The 18,909-nt window shown below is 54.5% G+C and overlaps 1 protein-coding gene across 2 annotated transcripts in view; it reads left to right on the forward strand.

The window, feature by feature from the left end:
* Positions 1 to 17,421, forward strand: part of klhl26 (kelch-like family member 26) — an 18,033-nt gene extending 612 nt beyond the window's left edge. For both annotated transcript variants that reach the window (XM_078198480.1, XM_078198481.1), the window contains exons 2-3: positions 2,824 to 3,006; positions 15,487 to 17,421. In XM_078198480.1, the coding sequence (XP_078054606.1) occupies positions 2,824 to 3,006; positions 15,487 to 17,068 (1,765 nt within the window). In that variant the 3' untranslated portion in view covers positions 17,069 to 17,421. The remainder of the gene's footprint in view (positions 1 to 2,823; positions 3,007 to 15,486) is intronic.
* Positions 17,422 to 18,909: the final 1,488 nt, after the last annotated feature.

The following is an 18,909-nucleotide window of genomic DNA, read 5'->3' on the forward strand; positions in this document are numbered from 1 at the left end:
ATGGGAGACGGGTGGGGGGGCATGGGAGACGGGTGGGGGTGGCATGGGAGACGGGTGGGGGTGGCATGGAAGACGGGTGGGGGGGGCATGGGAGACGGGTGGTGGGGGGCATGGGAGACGGGTGGGGGGGGCATGGGAGACGGGTGGGGGGGGCATGGGAGACGGGTGGGGGGGCATTGGAGACGGGTGGGGGGGGGCGGGGGAGACGGGTGGGGGGGGCGGGGGTGACGGGTGGGGGGGCGGGGGAGACGGGTGTGGGGGGCGGGGGAGACGGGTGGGGGGGCGGGGGAGACGAGTGGGGGGGGCGGGGGAAGACAGGGGGGGGGGCGGGGGAGACAGGGGGGGGGGGGCGGGGGAGACAGAGGGGGGGGGGCGGGGGAGACAGAGGGGGGGGCGGGGGAGACAGAGGGGGGGGGCCGGGGGAGACAGGGGGGGGGGGGGCGGGGGAGACAGGGGGGGGGGCCGGGGGAGACAGAGGGGGGGGGGCCGGGGGAGACAGAGGGGGGGGGGGCCGGGGGAGACAGAGGGGGGGGGGGCCGGGGGAGACAGGGGGGGGGGGGGCGGGGGAGACAGGGGGGGGGCCGGGGGAGACAGAGGGGGGGGGCCGGGGGAGACAGAGGGGGGGGGGGGCCGGGGGAGACAGAGGGGGGGGGGCGGGGAAGACAGGGGGGGCGGGGGCGACAGAGGGGGGGCTGGGGGGGGCGGGGGAGACAGAGGTGGGGGTCGGGGGAGTCAGAGGTGGGGGTCGTGGGAGACAGAGGTGGGGGTCGGGGGAGACAGAGGTGGGGGTCGGGGGAGACAGAGGTGGGGTCGGGGAGACAGAGGTGGGGGGGCGGGGGAGACAGAGGTGGGGGGGCGGGGGAGACAGAGGTGGGGGGGCGGGGGAGACAGGTGGGGGGGGCGGGGGAGACAGGTGGGGGGGGCGGGGGAGACAGGTGGGGGGGCGGGGGAGACAGAGGTGGGGGGCGGGGGAGACAGAGGTGGGGGGCGGGGGAGACAGAGGTGGGGGGGGGCGGGGGAGACAGAGGTGGGGGGGGCGGGGGAGACAGAGGTGGGGGGGCGGGGGAGACAGAGGTGTGGGGGGCGGGGGAGACAGAGGTGTGGGGGGCGGGGGAGACAGAGGTGGGGGGGGCGGGGGAGACAGAGGTGGGGGGGCGGGGGAGACAGAGGTGGGGGGGCGGGGGAGACAGAGGTGGGGGGGCGGGGGAGACAGAGGTGGGGGGGCGGGGGAGACAGAGGTGGGGGGGCGGGGGAGACAGACGGGGGGGGCGATGGGTGGGCCGGGGGGCCGGGTAGACGGGGCGGGGGAGATGGGGGGGCAGAGAGACGGGGGGGCGGGGAGAAGGAGGGAGGGGGCGGGGGAGACGGAGGGAGGGGGACGAGGGGGCGGCGGGGGAGACGAGGGGGGGCGGGGGAGACGAGGGGGGGCGGGGGAGACAGGGGAGGGAGGGGGTCGGGGGAGTCAGAGGGGAGGGAGGGGGGCGTCGGAGACAGAGGGGAGGGAGGGGGGGCATGGGAGACAGAGGGGAGGGAAGGAGGGGCGGGGGAGACAGAGGGGAGGGAGGGAGGGGCGGGGGAGACAGAGGAGACAGAGGGGAGGGGGGTGCGGGGGAGACGGGGTGGGGGAGACGGGGGGACGGGGGGGCGGGGGAGACAGTGGGGATGGCGGGGGAGGGAGGGGGCAGCGGGGGGGCAAGCGTGGGGGGGGCAAGAGCGGGGAGGTGGGGGGGCGGACGAATGTGGGGAAGAGTGGGGGGGGAAGAGCGGGGGTGGCGAGTGGGAGGGAAGAGCGGGGGGAGCAGGGGGCGGAAGAGGGGGTTGGACGAACGGCAGCGCGTTCCCGGCATTCACCACCCTCTGTGTGAAAAACTTGCCCCTTGCATCTCTTTTAAACTTTCCCCTCTCACTCTCAACCTATGCCCTGAGTAATTGATGCTTTGACCCTGGGAAAAAAGACTCTGACTATCCACTCTATCCAAGCCTGTCTTGTAAACCTCTATCAGGTCCCCCCTCATCCTCCGACACTCCAATGAAAACAATCCAAGTTTGTTCAACCTTTCTTCATAGTCCATATCCTTCAAACCAGGCAACATCCTGGTAAATCTCTTTTGCGCCCTTTCCAATGCATCAACGTCCTTCCAGTAGTGTGATGACCAGAATTGTACACAATACTCCAAATGCAGCCTAACCAAAGTCTTATACAGCTGCAACATGATTTTCCAATTCCTATACTCAACGCCCCACCGATGAAGGCCAGCATGCCATACGCTTTCTTGAGGGAAGGTATGGGAGGGGAGGAGTGAGAGGGACAGTAGAGGGATGGAGAAAAATGAGGTAGGAGGGTGAGGGATGGAAGGGTGGGGGAGGGGAGGAGAGGGTGTAGGAAAGTGAGGTGAGAGGAAGAGGAGGGTCAAAGAGTGGGTTAGAGGAGGTGGGAGTAGGGGAGAGGGGATGGGAAGGAGTAGAGGGAGAGGAAGCGAAGGAGAGAGCAGGGATTAGGTGATAGGAGGTCATGGGATGATGAGGAGGACGAGCTAGGTCAGATTGGGGAGGAGGATGGAGGGGAATGAGACGAGGGAGGAGTGAAGACGGGTTGGGAGAGGAAGGTGGAGAACGAGAAGAGGGGGCACAGAGACATGATGTGGAGAGGGTGGGAGGAAACTGCCAACTCTCCCATGCCTGCTCTTCCTGAATTTCCCCCTCCCCTCCCCTCCCCTCCCCTCCCCTCCCCTCCCCTCCCCTCCCCTCCCCTCTCCTCTAATATTTGAACATTGTCCTCTATTTAACTCAGTTTATCCTCTGCTTCTCCTCGTCTCCTTGCAGCATGGCTGATAAGAGCACAGCCCTGCGTCACACATTTTCAGCCCTGGGGCACAGCGCTACTCTGCTCCGGGGACTGGCGTTGCTTCGAGCTCGTGAGCAGCTATTGGATGTGGTGCTGATGGTGAACGCTGTGATGTTTCGGGTACATCGAGCAGTACTGGCTGCCTGCAGCGACTATTTTCGGTGAGTTGTCTACTTTGTTTTCAGCCACAGTTTTTAATGTGTTTTTAACCAGTGGTTGGCTGAACAGGCCATTCACGCTGGCGTATTCCTTTCTGAGCACAACTTCAACCTTTGTCTAACCTTTGAGCCCCAAGGTGAAGGTCAGAGTTTAAGTTGTCAGGGGAGATCAGGTCACACAAGAAATAGAAGCAGGAATCGGCCCCCAGACCCCGACATTCAGCACAATCATGGCTGATCTATTCTGGCCTCAACTCCTTTTTTGTGCCATTTCTCCATAGCCCTCTTTTCTTCGATCTATCAAATATTTATCCACCACCACGTTGAAGTCTATCACTTCAACCTAGGTATTCGTGTGAGTGGCAGACGATTATTCTGTGTTAGACTGTCAAGTGGTCATAGAATCACAGAATCCCAACAGTGCAGAAGGAGTCCATTCGGCCCATCGAGTCTGCACCGACCAAATCCCACCCAGGCCCGATCCCTGTATCCCCATGCATTAACCCTAGCTAGTCCCCTTGACACTAAGGGGCAATTTAGCACCTGCACATCTTTGGACTCTGGGGGGAAACCGGAGCACCCGGAGGCAACCCAAGCAGACATGGGGCGAAAGTACAAACTCCACACAGACAGTGACCTAAGCCGGGAATTGAACCCGGGTCCCTGGCGCTGTGAGGTAGCAGTGCTAACCACTGTGACACCGTGCTGCCCGTGGTCTCATTGGAATGTGCACTTTGTTATTTTTACTAATTATCGGGATGTGGCTGAGCTCACGTTTCTGAGAACGAGGAGCAGGAGTAAGGAGCCCGCCACCCGAGCCCGCCACCCGAGCCCGCCCTCCAGGCCCGCCACCCGAGCCCGCCACCCGAGCCCGCCCTCCAGGCCCGCCACCCGAGCCCGCCCTCCAGGCCCGCCGCCCGAGCCCGCCACCCGAGCCCGCCCTCCAGGCCCGCCGCCCGAGCCTGCCCTCCAGGCCCGCCACCGGAGCCCGCCCTCCAGGCCCGCCACCGGAGCCCGCCCTCCAGGCCCGCCACCCGAGCCCGCCCTCCAGGCCCGCCACCCGAGCCCGCCCTCCAGGCCCGCCACCCGAGCCCGCCCTCCAGGCCCCCGCCACCCGAGCCCGCCCTCCAGGCCCGCCCTCCAGGCCCGCCACCCGAGCCCGCCCTCCAGGCCCGCCGCCCGAGCCCGCCCTCCAGGCCCGCCGCCCGAGCCCGCCCTCCAGGACCGCCGCCCGGGCCCGCCCTCCAGGCCCGCCGCCCGAGCCCGCCCTCCAGGCCCGCCGCCCGAGCCCGCCCTCCAGGCCCGCCGCCCGAGCCCGCCCTCCAGGCCCGCCGCCCGAGCCCGCCCTCCAGGCCCGCCGCCCGAGCCCGCCCTCCCGGCCCGCCGCCCGAGCCCGCCCTCCGGGCCCGCCGCCCGAGCCCGCCCTCCGGGCCCGCCGCCCGAGCCCGCCCTCCGGGCCCGCCGCCCGAGCCCGCCCTCCGGGCCCGCCGCCCGAGCCCGCCCTCCGGGCCCGCCGCCCGAGCCCGCCCTCCGGGCCCGCCGCCCGAGCCCGCCCTCCGGGCCCGCCGCCCGAGCCCGCCCTCCGGGCCCGCCGCCCGAGCCCGCCCTCCGGGCCCGCCGCCCGAGCCCGCCCTCCGGGCCCGCCGCCCGAGCCCGCCCTCCGGGCCCGCCGCCCGAGCCCGCCCTCCGGGCCCGCCGCCCGAGCCCGCCCTCCGGGCCCGCCGCCCGAGCCCGCCCTCCGGGCCCGCCGCCCGGGCCCGCCCTCCGGGCCCGCCGCCCGGGCCCGCCCTCCGGGCCCGCCGCCCGGGCCCGCCGCCCGGGCCCGCCCTCCGGGCCCGCCCTCCGGGCCCGCCCTCCGGGCCCGCCGCCCGGGCCCGCCCTCCGGGCCCGCCGCCCGGGCCCGCCCTCCGGGCCTGCCGCCCGGGCCCGCCCTCCGGGCCCGCCGCCCGGGCCCGCCCTCCAGGCCCGCCGCCCGGGCCCGCCCTCCAGGCCCCCCGCCCTCCAGGCCCGCCGCCCGAGCCCGCCCTCCAGGCCCGCCGCCCGAGCCCGCCCGCCACCCGAGCCCGCCACCTTTTAATATCCTGGCTGGATTTCTGCAAAACTCCACTGTGCCAACATCCCCATATTGATCCCGATAATGCCCAAAGATCTGTCAGTCTCAACCTGTTAAATACTCAGTGACTGAGAATCCGCAGCACTCTCCAATAGAGAATTCCAAGCACAATCCTCTCAATGAACAAATGTCATAAATGGGTGGCACAGTGGTTGGCACTGCAGCCTCACAGCGCCAGGGACCCGGGTTCGATTCATGGCTTGGGTCACTGCGCAGAGTCTGCACATTTTCCCCATGTCTGCGTGGGTTTCCTCCAGGTTCCTCCCACAGTCTGAAAGACATGCTGCTTAGGTGCATAGAGTTTTGCAGCATGGAAACAGGCCCTTCGGCCCAACTTGTCTATGCCGCCCTTTTTTAAAACCCCTAAGCTAATCCCAATTGCCTGTATTTGGTCCATATCCCTCTATACCCATCATACCTATGTAACTATCTAAATGCTTTTTAAAAGACAAAATTGTACCCGCCTCTACTACTACCTCTGGCAGCTTGTTCCAGACACTCACCACCCTGTGTGTGAAAAAATTGCCCCTCTGGACACTTTTGTATCTCGCCCCTCTCGCCTTAAACCTATGCCCTCTAGTTTTAGACTCCCCGACCTTTGGGAAAAGATATTGACGATCTAGCTGCTCAGTGCCTCTCATTATTTTATAGACCTCTATAAGGTCACCCCTCAGCCTCCTACGCTCCAGAGAAAAAAGTCCCAGTCTATCCAGCCTCTCCTTATAACTCAATCCATCAAGGCCCGGTGGCATCCTAGTAAATCTTTTCTGCACTCTTTCTAGTTTAATAATATCCTTTCTATAATAGGGTGACCAGAATTGCACACAGTATTCCAAGTGTGGCCTTACCAATGTCTTGTACAACTTCAACAAGACGTCCCAACTCCTGTATTCAATGTTCTGACCGATGAAACCAAGCATGCCGAATGCCTTCTTCACCACTCTGTCCACCTGTGACTCCACTTTCAAGGAGCTATGAACATGAACAAAGAACAATACAGCACAAGAACAGGCCCTTCGGCCCTCCAAGCCCGCGCCGCTCCCTGGTCCAAACTAGACCATTCTTTTGTATCCCTCCATTCCCACTCCGTTCATGTGGCTATCTAGATAAGTCTTAAACGTTCCCAGTGTGTCCGCCTCCACCACCTTGCCCGGCAGCGCATTCCAGGCCCCCACCACCCTCTGTGTAAAATACGTCCTTCTGATATCCGTGTTAAACCTCCCCCCCCCCCCCCCCCCCCCCCCCACTTCACCTTGAACCTATGACCCCTCGTGAACGTCACCACCGACCTGGAGAAAAGCTTCCCACCGTTCACCCTATCTATGCCTTTCATAATTTTATACACCTCTATTAGGTCACCCCTCATCCTCCGTCTTTCCAGTGAGAACAACCCCAGTTTACCCAATCTCTCCCCATAACTAAGCTCTTCCATACCAGGCAACATCCTGGTAAACCTCCTCTGCACTCTCTCTAAAGCCTCCACGTCCTTCCAGAATTGGGCGCAGTATTCCAAATGCGGCCGAACCAATGTTCTATACAACTGCAACATCAGACCCCAACTTTTATACTCTATGCCCCGTCCTATAAAGGCAAGCATGCCATATGCCTTATTCACCACCTTCTCCACCTGTGACGTCACCTTCAAGGATCTGTGGACTTGCACACCCAGGTCCCTCTGCGTATCTACACCCTTTATGGTTCTGCCATTTATCGTATAGCTCCCCCCTACGTTAGTTCTACCAAAATGCATCACTTCGCATTTATCTGGATTGAACTCCATCTGCCATTTCTTTGCCCAGATTTCCAGCCTATCTATATCCTTCTGTAGCCTCTGTACCCCTAGATCTCTTTGTTCTGTAACTCTCCCCAACACCCTACCATTAACTGAGTAAGTCTTGCCCTCGTTCAATCTACCAAAATGCATCACCTCGCATTTGTCTAAATTAAACTCCATCTGCCATTCGTCAGCCCACTGGCCCAATTGATCAAGATCCTGTTGCAATTGGAGATAACTTTCTTCACTGTCCACTATGCCACCAATCTTAGTGTCATCTGCAAACTTACTAACCATGTCTCCTATATTCTCATCCAAATCATTAATGTAGATGACAACTAACAGTGGACCCAGCACTGATCCCTGAGGCACACCGCTGGTCACAGGCCTCCAGTTTGAAAAACAACCTTCTACAACCACCCTGAAGCCAATTTTGTATCCATTTAGATACCTCACCCTGGATTCCGTGAGATTTAACCTTATGTAACAACCTACCATGTGGTACCTTGCCAAAGGCTTTGCTAAAGTCCATGTAGATAACATCGACTGCCCTGCCCTCATCTACTTTCTTGGTTACCCCTTCAAAAAACTCAATCAAATTTGTGAGACATGATTTTCCACTCTCAAAGCCATTGACCGTGCAATTCTCCCTCAGTGTACCCGAACAGGCAACTAGGGGATTTTCACGGAAACTTCTTCATTGCAGTGTTAATGTAAGCCTACTTTTGATACTAATAAAATAAACTTTAATCTTTAATGTCTTATGTTGCCTCTTATCTGCCATACAGTCTGTTTTAACCCTTATACGGTGGACAAATAACTGCGAGTAGATGTCTTATTAGTACAACCAATATTTATTTAAACCCACACAATCAATAATCACCCACCCAACCAACGATAAGTTATCTTACAGAAAATACTAAAGTTCAAGTCCAATATGAGACCTTGATTTAACTTTGCGTGACTGGCAAGTACCCAAGCGGATATTGGCCTTTATCTGTGTGCTGGTCTTGGTCGTCCTCTGCGTAGTCTGGTCTGGCACTCTGGCTCTGGTCTTCCTTCCTTCTCGGGTGTGGTGGCTCTCCTCGTGCTGGTTGGCGCTGGCGATGTTCACCGTTGTTGTAGCTCGTTCGTGGGGTCAGAGAGAGAGAGAGAGATTCTTGGTTGCGCAGCACCCTTTATACCCCGTTGGGTTTCATACCCCTTTTGGCCATTGCCAATCAACCGATCAGGACCTGATCACCCTGATCGATAAAGTCCAATCGGGTGCTGCCACACCAATCTCTGGGTGTGTCCCCAACGACCTTGCCTGTAGGTGCTGGAGGCACGCAGGACACACACCTCCCTCCCAAATAAGGGGTCACGGTGCCCTTATGTCTGGTAAACAACCCAGTGTGACCAGAAAGTCTCTTTGATCCTGGAGATGAACCATATCCTGTGGATTCACACGTCAGGGTTGCAGCCTGTTTATCTCTGTCTTTAAACTGCAGCCTGTCATTTTAGTTCTTGCCCAATTGTCCCAGAGTGCTTTGCAAATCGCCATTTTAGATGGCCCGTTTGGCCACACTTATCATCTCAGCTCGAAATTGATGGCGCTTTATCCTGAGGCTATGATTGTTAGTACTAGACTCACAAGCCAGGGTGAGCTTGTGAGTCTAGTACAAGAGGTGAGTTAATCACTGCAGGATTCCTAGCCTTTGACCTGCTCTGGTAGCATATTTATATTCATTTGGCTAGTCCAATCAATTTCTGGTCAATGGATGACCACAGGATGGCCCAGCTAGTGATCCCACAACCAACAGATCAGATATCTCTGAAACCCTGCCACATCTTGGCTAGGTGAACAATTAAACGACAAAGCGAAGGAGGAGACTTCAAAAAGATCCCCATCCTTAATCCAGCGCGTCGGCTGTGAGGGTGGATGTTTAAAAATTATTTTTGGGGAATATTGTGTGCGCGCGCGAGTTTGAGAGTGTTAATGATGGTTTCAAACTTCAAAAGCATATGATCGGGCAAAGATAGATGGAAGGTTAAAAGATTGGATATAAGGAGTAGCAAAGAATGATGAAAAGATGGATAAAGAGGAAAAAATTAGAACATAGAACATTACAACGCAGTACAGGCCCTTCGGCCCTCTATGTTGCGCCGACCAGTGAAACCAATCTAAAGCCCATCTAACCTACACTATTCCAATATCATCCATATGTTTATCCAATGACCATTTAAATGCCCTTAATGTTGGTGAGTCCACTACTGCTGCAGGCAGGGCATTCCACGCCCTTACTACTCTGTGAAGAACCTACCTCTGACATCTGTCCTATATCTATCACCCCTCAATTTAAAGCTATATCTCCTCATGCTAGCTATCACCATCCGAGGAAAAAGGCTCTCGCTATCCACCCTACCTAATCCTCTGATCATCTTGTATGCCTCTATTAAGTCACCTCTTAACCTTCTTCTCTCTAACGAAAACAACCTCAAGTCCCTCAGCCTTTCCTCATAAGACCTTCCCACCATACCAGGCAACATCCTAGTAAATCTCCTCTGCACCCTTTCCAATGCTTCCACATCCTTCCTATAATGCGGCGACCAGAACTGTACACAATACTCCAAGTGCGGCCGCACCAGAGTTTTGTACAGCTGCAACATGACCTCCTGGCTCCGAAACTCAATCCCTCTACCAATAAACGCTAACACTCCGTACGCCTTCTTAACAACCCTATCAACCTGGGTGCCAACTTTCAGGGATCTATGCACATCGACACCGAGATCTCTCTGCTCATCCACACTACCAAGTATCCAACCATTAGCCCAGTACTCTGCATTCCTGTTACTCCTTCCAAAGTGAATCACCTCACACTTTTCCGCATTGAACTCCATTTGCCACCTCTCAGCCCAGCTCTGCAGCTTATCTATGTCCCTCTGTAACCTGCAACAACCTTCCGCACTGTCCACAGCTCCACTGACTTTAGTGTCATCCGCAAATTTACTAACCCATCCTTCTACGCCCTCATCCAGGTCACTTATAAAAACTGACAAACCGCAGTGGCCCCAAAACAGATCCTTGCAGTACACCACTAGTAACTGAACTCCAGAATGAACATTTCCCATCAACCACCACCCTCTGCCTTCTTACAGCTAGCCAATTCCTGATCCAAACCGCTAAATCACCCTCAATCCCATGCGTCCGTATTTTCTGCGCTAGCTTACCGTGGGGAACCTTATCAAACGCTTTACTGAAATCCATATACACTACATCAACTGCTTTACCCTCATCCACCTCTTTGGTCACCTTCTCAAAGAACTCAATAAGGTTTGTGAGGCACGACCTACCCTTCACAAAACTGTGTTGACTATCCCTAATCAAATTATTCCTTTCTAGATGATTATAAACCCTATCTCTTATAATCCTTTCCAAAACTTTGCCCAGAACAGAAGTAACTGGTCTATAATTACCAGGGTTGTCTCTACTCCCCTTCTTGAACAAGGGGACAACATTTGCTATCCTCCAGTCTTCTGGCACTGTTCCTGTAGACAATGACGACATAAAGATCAAAGCCAAAGGCTCTGCAATCTCCTCTCTAGCCTCCCAGAGAATCCTAGGATAAATCCCATCCGGCCCAGGGGACTTATCTATTTTCACACTTTCCAGAATTGCTAACACCTCCTCCTTATTAACCTCAATCCCAACCAGTCCAATAGCCTGTATCACAGTATTCTCCTCGACAACATTGTCTTTTTCCTGTGTGAATACTGACGAAAAATATTCATTTAGCGCCTCTCCTATCTCTTCGGACTCCACGCACAACTTCCCACTACTGTCCTTGACTGGCCCTAATCTTACCCTAGTCATTCTTTTATTCCTGACATACCTATAGAAAGCTTTAGGGTTTTCCTTGATCCTATCTGCAAAAGGCTTCTCATGTCCCCTCCTGGCTCTTCTTAACTCTCTCTTTAGGTCCTTCCTGGCTAACTTGTAACTCTCAAGTGCCCTAACTGAGCCTTCACGTCTCATCTTTACATAAGTCTCCTTCTTCCTCTTCACAAGAGATTCAACTTCTTTAGTAAACCACGGTTCCCTCGCTCGACCACTTCCTCCCTGCCTGACAGGTACATACTTATCAAGGACACGCAGTAGCTGTTCCTTGAACAAGCTCCACATTTCAATTGTGCCCATCCCCTGCAGTTTCCTTCCCCAACCTATGCATCCTAAATCTCGCCTAATCGCATCATAATTTCCTTTCCCCCAGCTATAACTCTTGCCCTTCGGTATATACCTATCCCTTTCCATCGCTAAAGTAAACATAACCAAATTGTGGTCACTATCACCAAAGTGCTCACCTACCTCCAAATCTAACACCTGGTCTGGTTCATTACCCAGTACCAAATCGAATGTGGCCTCGCCTCTTGTTGGTCTACCTACATACTGTGTCAGGAAACCCTCCTGCACACATTGGACAAAAACTGACCCCTCTAAAGTACTCGAACTATAGCTTTTCCAGTCAATATTTGTAAAGTTAAAGTCCCCCATAACAACTACCCTGTTACTTTAGGATGTGGAAAAGATTGAAAGGGTGCAGAGGAGATTTACAAGGATGTTGCCTGGATTGAGTGGCATGCCTTATGAGGATAGGCTGAGGGAGCTCGGTCTTTTCTCTTTGGAGAGACGTAGGATGAGAGGAGACCTAATAGAGGTATATAAGATGTTGAGAGGCATAGATCGGGTGGACTCTGAGGCTTTTTCCCAGGGTGGAAATGGCTGCTACGAGAGGACACAGGTTTAAGGTGCTGGGGGGTAGGTACAGGAGAAATGTTAGGGGGAAGTTTTTCACACAGAGGGTGGTGGACGAGTGGAATCGGCTGCCGTCAGTGGTGGTGGAGGCAAACTCAATAGGGTCTTTTAAGAGACTCCTGGATGAGTACATGGGACTTAATAGGATGGAGGGTTATGGGATATGTTCGGCACAACTTGTGGGGCTGAAGGGCCTGTTTTGTGCTGTAGTTTTTCTATGTTTCTACTTTCGCTCCTATACAGAATCATCTTTGCAATCCTTTCCTCTACATCTCTGGAACTTTTCGGAGACCTATAGAAAACTCCCAACAGGGTGACCTCTCCTTTCCTGTTTCTAACCTCAGCCCATACTACCTCAGTAGACGCGTCCTCATCAAACGCCCTTTCTGCCACCGTAATACTGTCCTTGACTAACAATGCCACACCTCCCCCTCTTTTACCACCTTCCCTGCTTTTACTGAAACATCTAAACCCCGGAACCTGCAACAACCATTCCTGTCCCTGCTCTATCCATGTCTCCGAGATGGCCACAACATCGAAGTCCCAGGTACCAACCCATGCTGCAAGTTCACCCACCTTATTCCGGATGCTCCTGGCATTGAAATATACACACTTCAAACCACTTTCCTGCCTGCCAGTACACTCCTGCGACATTGAAACCTTATCCATGACCTCACTACTCTCAACCTCCTGTACATTGGAGCTACAATTCAGGTTTCCATCCCCCTGCTGAATTAGTTTAAACCCTCCCGAAGAGCATGAACAAATTTCCCCCCCAGGATATTGGTACCCCTCTGGTTCAGGTGTAGACCATCCCATTTGTAGAGGTCCCACCTACCCCAGAATGAGCCCCAATTGTCCAGGTATCTGAATCCCTCTCTCCTGCACCATCCCTGTAACCACGTGTTCAATTGCTCTCTCTCCCTATTCCTCTCCTCACTATCACGTGGCACGGGTAACAAACCAGAGATAACAACTCTGTTTGTTCTAGCTCTAAGCTTTCACCCTAACTCACTGAATTTCTGCCTTACATCCCCATCCCTTTTCCTACCTATGTCTTGGGTGCCGATGTGAACCACGACTTGGGGCTGGTCCCCCTCCCCCTTAAGGATCCCGAAAACACGAGACATCATGGACCCCGGCACCTGGGAGGCAACACACCAACCGCGAGTCTCTCTCGTTCCCACAGAATCTCCTATCTATCCCCCTAACTATGAAGTCCTCAATGACTAATGCTCTACTCCTCTCCCCCCTTCCCTTCTGAGCAACAAGGACAGACTCTGTCCCAGAGACCTGTACCCCATGGCTTACCCTGTTAAGTCTCTCCGCCCCCAACAGTATCCAAAATGGAATACTTGTTATACAGAGGAACAGGGGATCCAGGGGATCGCTGCTCTGACTGCTTCTTACCCCTTCTAGCTGTCACCCACGTATCAACGTGCTGCCTCTGCCTCCCAAATGATCCTGAGTTCATCCAGTTCCAGCTCCAGATCCCTAACACGGTCTTCAAGGAGCTGGAATTGGGTGCACTTCCTGCAGGAGTTCTCAGCCAGGACACTGGTGTCCCTCACCTCAAACATCCCACAGGAGGAACATTGCACTGCTTGCACTGGCATCCCTGCTAACTTCCCTTAATAAGAAACGAAAGAGAGAGAAAAAATGCTTACCTGCTCTCACTCCGAGTCTTTTTTTTTAGGTTAGAGGAGGGGGGAGGGTGGGAGACACTAACACGTGTAAGTGTCTCGGGTTTCCTCCCCGTTCACATTTATTGGGCAAAAAACCTTCCCAGGCCTCCCCGCGGCCTACTTCCGGTTTCCTATTTAACTGAAAAAATAACTCCGCTAAAAAGTAAGGTAAAAAAAAAATCAATCTCTTTTACCCTCAGCCACTGCTGACACGAATCGCTCCCTCTCCGCTTGCTCCGGTGGAACAATGAACAATTAGAGTATGAGAGAGGGCTAGCCAGAGATATAAAAACATTTTCCTGTTTTCTATGTTTCTATAACTAGGGGACACAGTTTAAGAATCAGGGGTAAGCCATTCAGGACTGAGATGAGGAAGAACTTCTTCACTCCGAGTTGTGAATCTGTGGAATTCTCTACCACAGAAAGCTGTTGGGGCCAGTTCGCGAGATATCTTCAAGAGGGAGCTGGACATGGCCCTTGTGGCTAAAGGGATCAAGGGGTCTGGAGAGAAAGCGGGAGTGGGACTGAAAGTGCATGATCAGCCGTGATCATATTGAATGGTGCAGTCTCGAAGGGCCGAATGGCCTCCTCCTGCTCCTATTTTCTATGTTTCTATTTAATAAGAGTTTCTATAAATATTTTAAAAAGCGAGTTAGCAAAGTGAGTGTTGGTCCTATAGAAAGTGAATCGGGAGAATTGATAATGGAAAACAAAGAACAGCAGATTAATTGGAACAGGTATTCTGCATCAGTCTTCAGTGGAGAGGATATAAGTAACATCCCAGAAATAGCTGTAAATCTGGACATGGGAGGGAGGAGCAACACACGGCAACTACAGTCACCAAAGGTGTGGAGATGCTGGTGTTGGACTGGGATGAGCATCAGGTGTCACCTGATGAAGGAGCAGCGCTCCGAAAGCTCGTGATACCAAATAAACTGTTGAACTTTAACCTGGTGTTGTGAGACTTCTTACTATAGTCACCAAAGTGGTACTGAGCGAATTCTGGAAGTAGAGATTTTGGATATTTTTAAAGCAGAGGTGGATAGATACTTGCTCAGTAAGGGGATAATGGGTTATCGGGGGCAGGCGGGATGCAGATTTGAGATTACAATCAGATCAGTCATGATTTTATTAGATGGAGGAACAGGCTTGAAGGGCTGAATGGTCTACTCCTGCTCCTTGTTCATATGTTCCTATATACTGTACTTGGGTTTCCAGAAGGCGTTTGATTGGGTGCCTCGTCAAAGGTTATTGTGGAAAATAAAAGTCCACGGTATCGGGGGTAACGTTGGCATGGATAGACCAAGCTAACAGGAAACAAAGGTTAGGCACAAACGGGGAGTGAGTTAACATATCTGGAAACTCTGATGAAAGATCACAGCCTGAAACGTTAACTTGGTTTGTCTCTCCTGTTGCTCCCTGACCTGTTGAGTAGTTCAAGCATGTTCTGTTTTGATTTCAGATTTCCAGCATCCACAGTATTTTGCTTTTGATTTTTGATTTGATTTATTATTGTCACATGTATTAACATACAGTGAAAAGTATTGTTTCTTGCGCGCTATACAGACAAAGCATACCGTTCATAGAGAAGGAAACGAAAGAGTGCAGAATGTAGTGTTACAGTTATAGCTAGGGTGTAGAGAAAGATCAACTTAATGCAAGGTAAGTCCATTCAACGGTCTGATGGCAGCAGGGAAGAAGCTGTTCTTGAGTCGGTTGGTACATGACGTCAGACTTTTGTATCTTTTTCCCCGAAGGAAGAAGGTGGAAGAGAGAATATCCAGGGTGCGTGGGGTCCTTAATTATGCTGGCTACTTTGCCGAGGCAGCGGGAAGTGTAGACAGAGTCAGTGGATGGGAGGCTGGTTTGCGTGATGGATTGGGCTACATTTGCGACTCTGTAGTTCCTTGCGGTCTTGGGCAGAGCAGGAGCCATACCAAGCTGTGATACAACCAGAAAGAATGCTTTTTGTACCATGGATGAAGTCGTTCAGTTGTGTGGGGAAGACGGGATTATTCCCCTAAGAGGGTTAACAAACAGGATCATACATTGTGATCAAGCTGAGATCATCCATCTGGATGTGTTCAGTTAATTCTTGTTTCTATTTCTTCCTTTCTAGGGCAATGTTCACCGGGGGAATGCGGGAAGCGGGCCAGGATGTTATTGAGTTGAAAGGCGTGTCTGCCAAGGGCCTCAAACACATAATTGATTTTGCGTATAGCGCTGAGGTGACCCTGGACCTCGATTGTATCCAAGATGTACTGGGAGCTGCTGTCTTCCTGCAGATTGTGCCTGTGGTTGAATTGTGTGAGCAGTTCCTGAAGTCAGCCATGAGTGTGGAGACCTGTCTCAATATTGGTCAGATGGCCACCACTTTCAACCTCTCCTCCCTGAAGGAGTCAGTGGATGTCTTCACCTTTGCTCACTTCCTACAGATTGCAGAGGAGGAGGATTTCCTACAGCTTCCTCTTGAGAGACTCGTCTTCTTCCTGAACAGCAACAAGCTAAAGAACTGCAATGAGATTGACCTGTTCCATGCTACTATCCGATGGTTGCAGTTTGATGAGTCTCGGCGAGCTAATGCTCACCTGGTCCTCTGCTACATCCGCTTCCCCCTGATGAGATCCTCTGAGCTAGTGGACAGTGTGCAGACACAGGCAGTGATGGTGGAAGATCCTCTGTGTCGTCACTACCTGCTGGAGGCCTTCAATTACCAGATCCTGCCATTCCGCCAACATGAGATGCAGTCTGCCAGGACCAGAATCCGCTCCGACACCGTCTCCCTCATTGCCTTTGGTGGCACTCCGTACACCGACAATGACCGAATGGTTAGCCGCAAAGTCTTTGCTCTGCCGGATTGGAATGCCCGCCAGTTCACAGAGCGACCAGAAATGGAGGTGGGATGTAGCCACGCCTGCGTTGCTGTCTTGGATAACTTTGTGTATGTAGTGGGAGGTCAGCACCTACAGTACAGGAGCGGTGAAGGGGCCGTAAGCTGGTGTTTCCGTTACGACCCCCATCTCAATCACTGGCTGCGGATTCGGTCTCTGCAGGAAGCTCGCATCCAGTTCCAGCTGGACGTGCTGCAGGGAATGCTGTTTGCCACTGGTGGGCGAAATCGCTCTGGGAGCCTCTCCACAGTCGAGCGTTATTCCCCTCGGAAAAATGAATGGACAAATGTATGCAGCCTGAAACGGCGAACCTGGGGCCACGCAGGAACATCCAGTGGGGGGAAGCTGTACATCTCTGGAGGTTATGGCATCACCATCGAGGATAAGAAATCCCTTCATTGCTACACTCCCGAAACTGACCTCTGGGAATTCAAAACTCCAATGAATGAGCCACGGGTTCTCCACTCGATGGTCGGTGCGAATGGGAGGATTTACGCAATTGGCGGCCGTATGGACCATGTTGATCACTGTTTCGATGTCTTGGCTGTTGAATATTACATCCCTGAGACTGATCAGTGGACCAGTGTTAGTCCGATGAGGACGGGTCAGTCTGAAGCTGGTTGCTGTGTGCTACAGAGAAAGATTTATGTGGTGGGAGGATATAACTGGCACTTGAACAATGTGACCAGCATTGTGCAGGTTTATAACATTGGCACAGACGAATGGGAGAGGGACCTGCATTTCCCCGAATCTTATGCAGGAATTGCCTGTGCTCCGCTCGTCCTCCCACAGCTCTTGGTGCAGAGGTAGCCAAAACACTGCCCAGCGGGCAGTAGGAAAGGAAGCCCGCTGGCCGGGTGCAGGAACTGGAAGACCTTGTTTACAGGACAGGAGGGAAGAGCTGGGTGACCCAGTCAGCATCTTCACTCCCTACCAAATCAGGACAAAGCGTGGTTTACCCGGGAGCCCAAACCGTTTAACGCTGCAGCCACATTTCACTCGGGGTCCCTGGGTGGCTGTACAGAAGGGAGCAAAAACTGACCTGTTTTATTTGAAACGTATTTAAACTCAGCCATTTGCAGTGTTCCCTCAATGTAATAAATCCTCATTATGCTGCTGAAACCTCACAGCCAGGAAGTCTTCCCACTGGCCTCAATGAAAGGAAAATCAAAAACATCAGGACGTTTGTTATTGTGTATAGTATACTGCCACGTAGTTACCCTGTGTGTGAGCTGCTCCGACCCGCGTGTGAGCGCCCCATGCACCACCACCCCCCACCCCCCCCCAGCCTGCATGTTGGCTCCCTCCACCCCCCACCCACCCCAGCCTGCATGTTAGCACCCCCCACCCCCCCAGCCTGCATGTTAGCCCCCTCCACCCCCCACCCCCCCCAGCCTGCATGTTAGCTCCCTCCACCCCCCACCCCCCCCCAGCCTGCATGTTAGCACCCCCCACCCCCCCAGCCTGCATGTTAGCCCCCTCCACCCCCCACCCCCCCCCAGCCTGCATGTTAGCCCCCTCCACCCCCCCACCCCCCCCAGCCTGCATGTTAGCCCCCTCCACCCCCCACCCCCCCCAGCCTGCATGTTAGCCCCCTCCACCCCCCACCCCCCCAGCCTGCATGTTAGCCCCCTCCACCCCCCTACCCTGCATGTTAGCCCCCTCCACCCCCCACCCCCCCCAGCCTGCATGTTAGCCCCCTCCACCCCCCACCCCCCCCAGCCTGCATGTTAGCCCCCTCCACCCCCCACCCCCCCCAGCCTGCATGTTAGCCCCCACCACCCCCCACCCCCCCCAGCCTGCATGTTAGCCCCCTCCACCCCCCCAGCCTGCATGTTAGCCCCCTCCACCCCCTAGCACCCCCCACCCCCCCAGCCTGCATGTTAGCCCCCTCCACCCCCCCCCCCCCCCCCCCGGCCTGCATGTTAGCCCCCTCCACCCCCCCCCCGGCCTGCATGTTAGCCCCCCCACCTCCGGCCTGCGCGTTGTCAGCTGATATTGAAATCAGTGATTTTCGGGTTTGATACAAGTCCCCAGAATTCACTGGGTGTAAACGGAAACTCAACTGCTGAGAATCGGAATCCCATGGAAACGGAAACCTTCCCACAAGGGACCCGCCTCCAACTGAGATCGGTCTGCAGAGACTGCGCGGGTGTGCATTAGGAGTGGAGCTGAACATTCCTGAATGTTCAGGAATGAAGCACTCGGGAAGCCAGGTAAAAAGCAAAATGCTGCAGATGCTAGAAATGTAAAATGAAGAAGAATAATTGGGAAATGCTGAGCAGGTTAGGCAGCATCTGTGGAGAGAAACAGTCAACGTTTCTGGTCAGGACCTCTCAGAACACGTGCTGACCCTTCATTTTAAAATGTATTGAATATGAAGCATTAATCTGTTTCTGAGGTCTGTGAAGCCTCTGGAACTGGGATATTGCTCAATACTCTGCCATTGGTTCCAGCCACGCTCTGTGTAAAGTGTAAGTCACTCATTCTGCCTGTTCCCTGTCCCAATGTTGTCAAGTTATGAGCTGGTGCTCATTTTTCTGTCACCAACATCAGTGCCTCTTCTGTTTGCTGTCAGATTTGGAGCCATCCCTCTGGGGCAGACAGCTTGTACATCCAAGGATGGGAATCTCAATGTGCAGATTTAACTC

This window comes from Mustelus asterias, chromosome 26 (genome assembly GCF_964213995.1).
Source record: "Mustelus asterias chromosome 26, sMusAst1.hap1.1, whole genome shotgun sequence".
Lineage (NCBI taxonomy): Eukaryota > Metazoa > Chordata > Chondrichthyes > Carcharhiniformes > Triakidae > Mustelus > Mustelus asterias.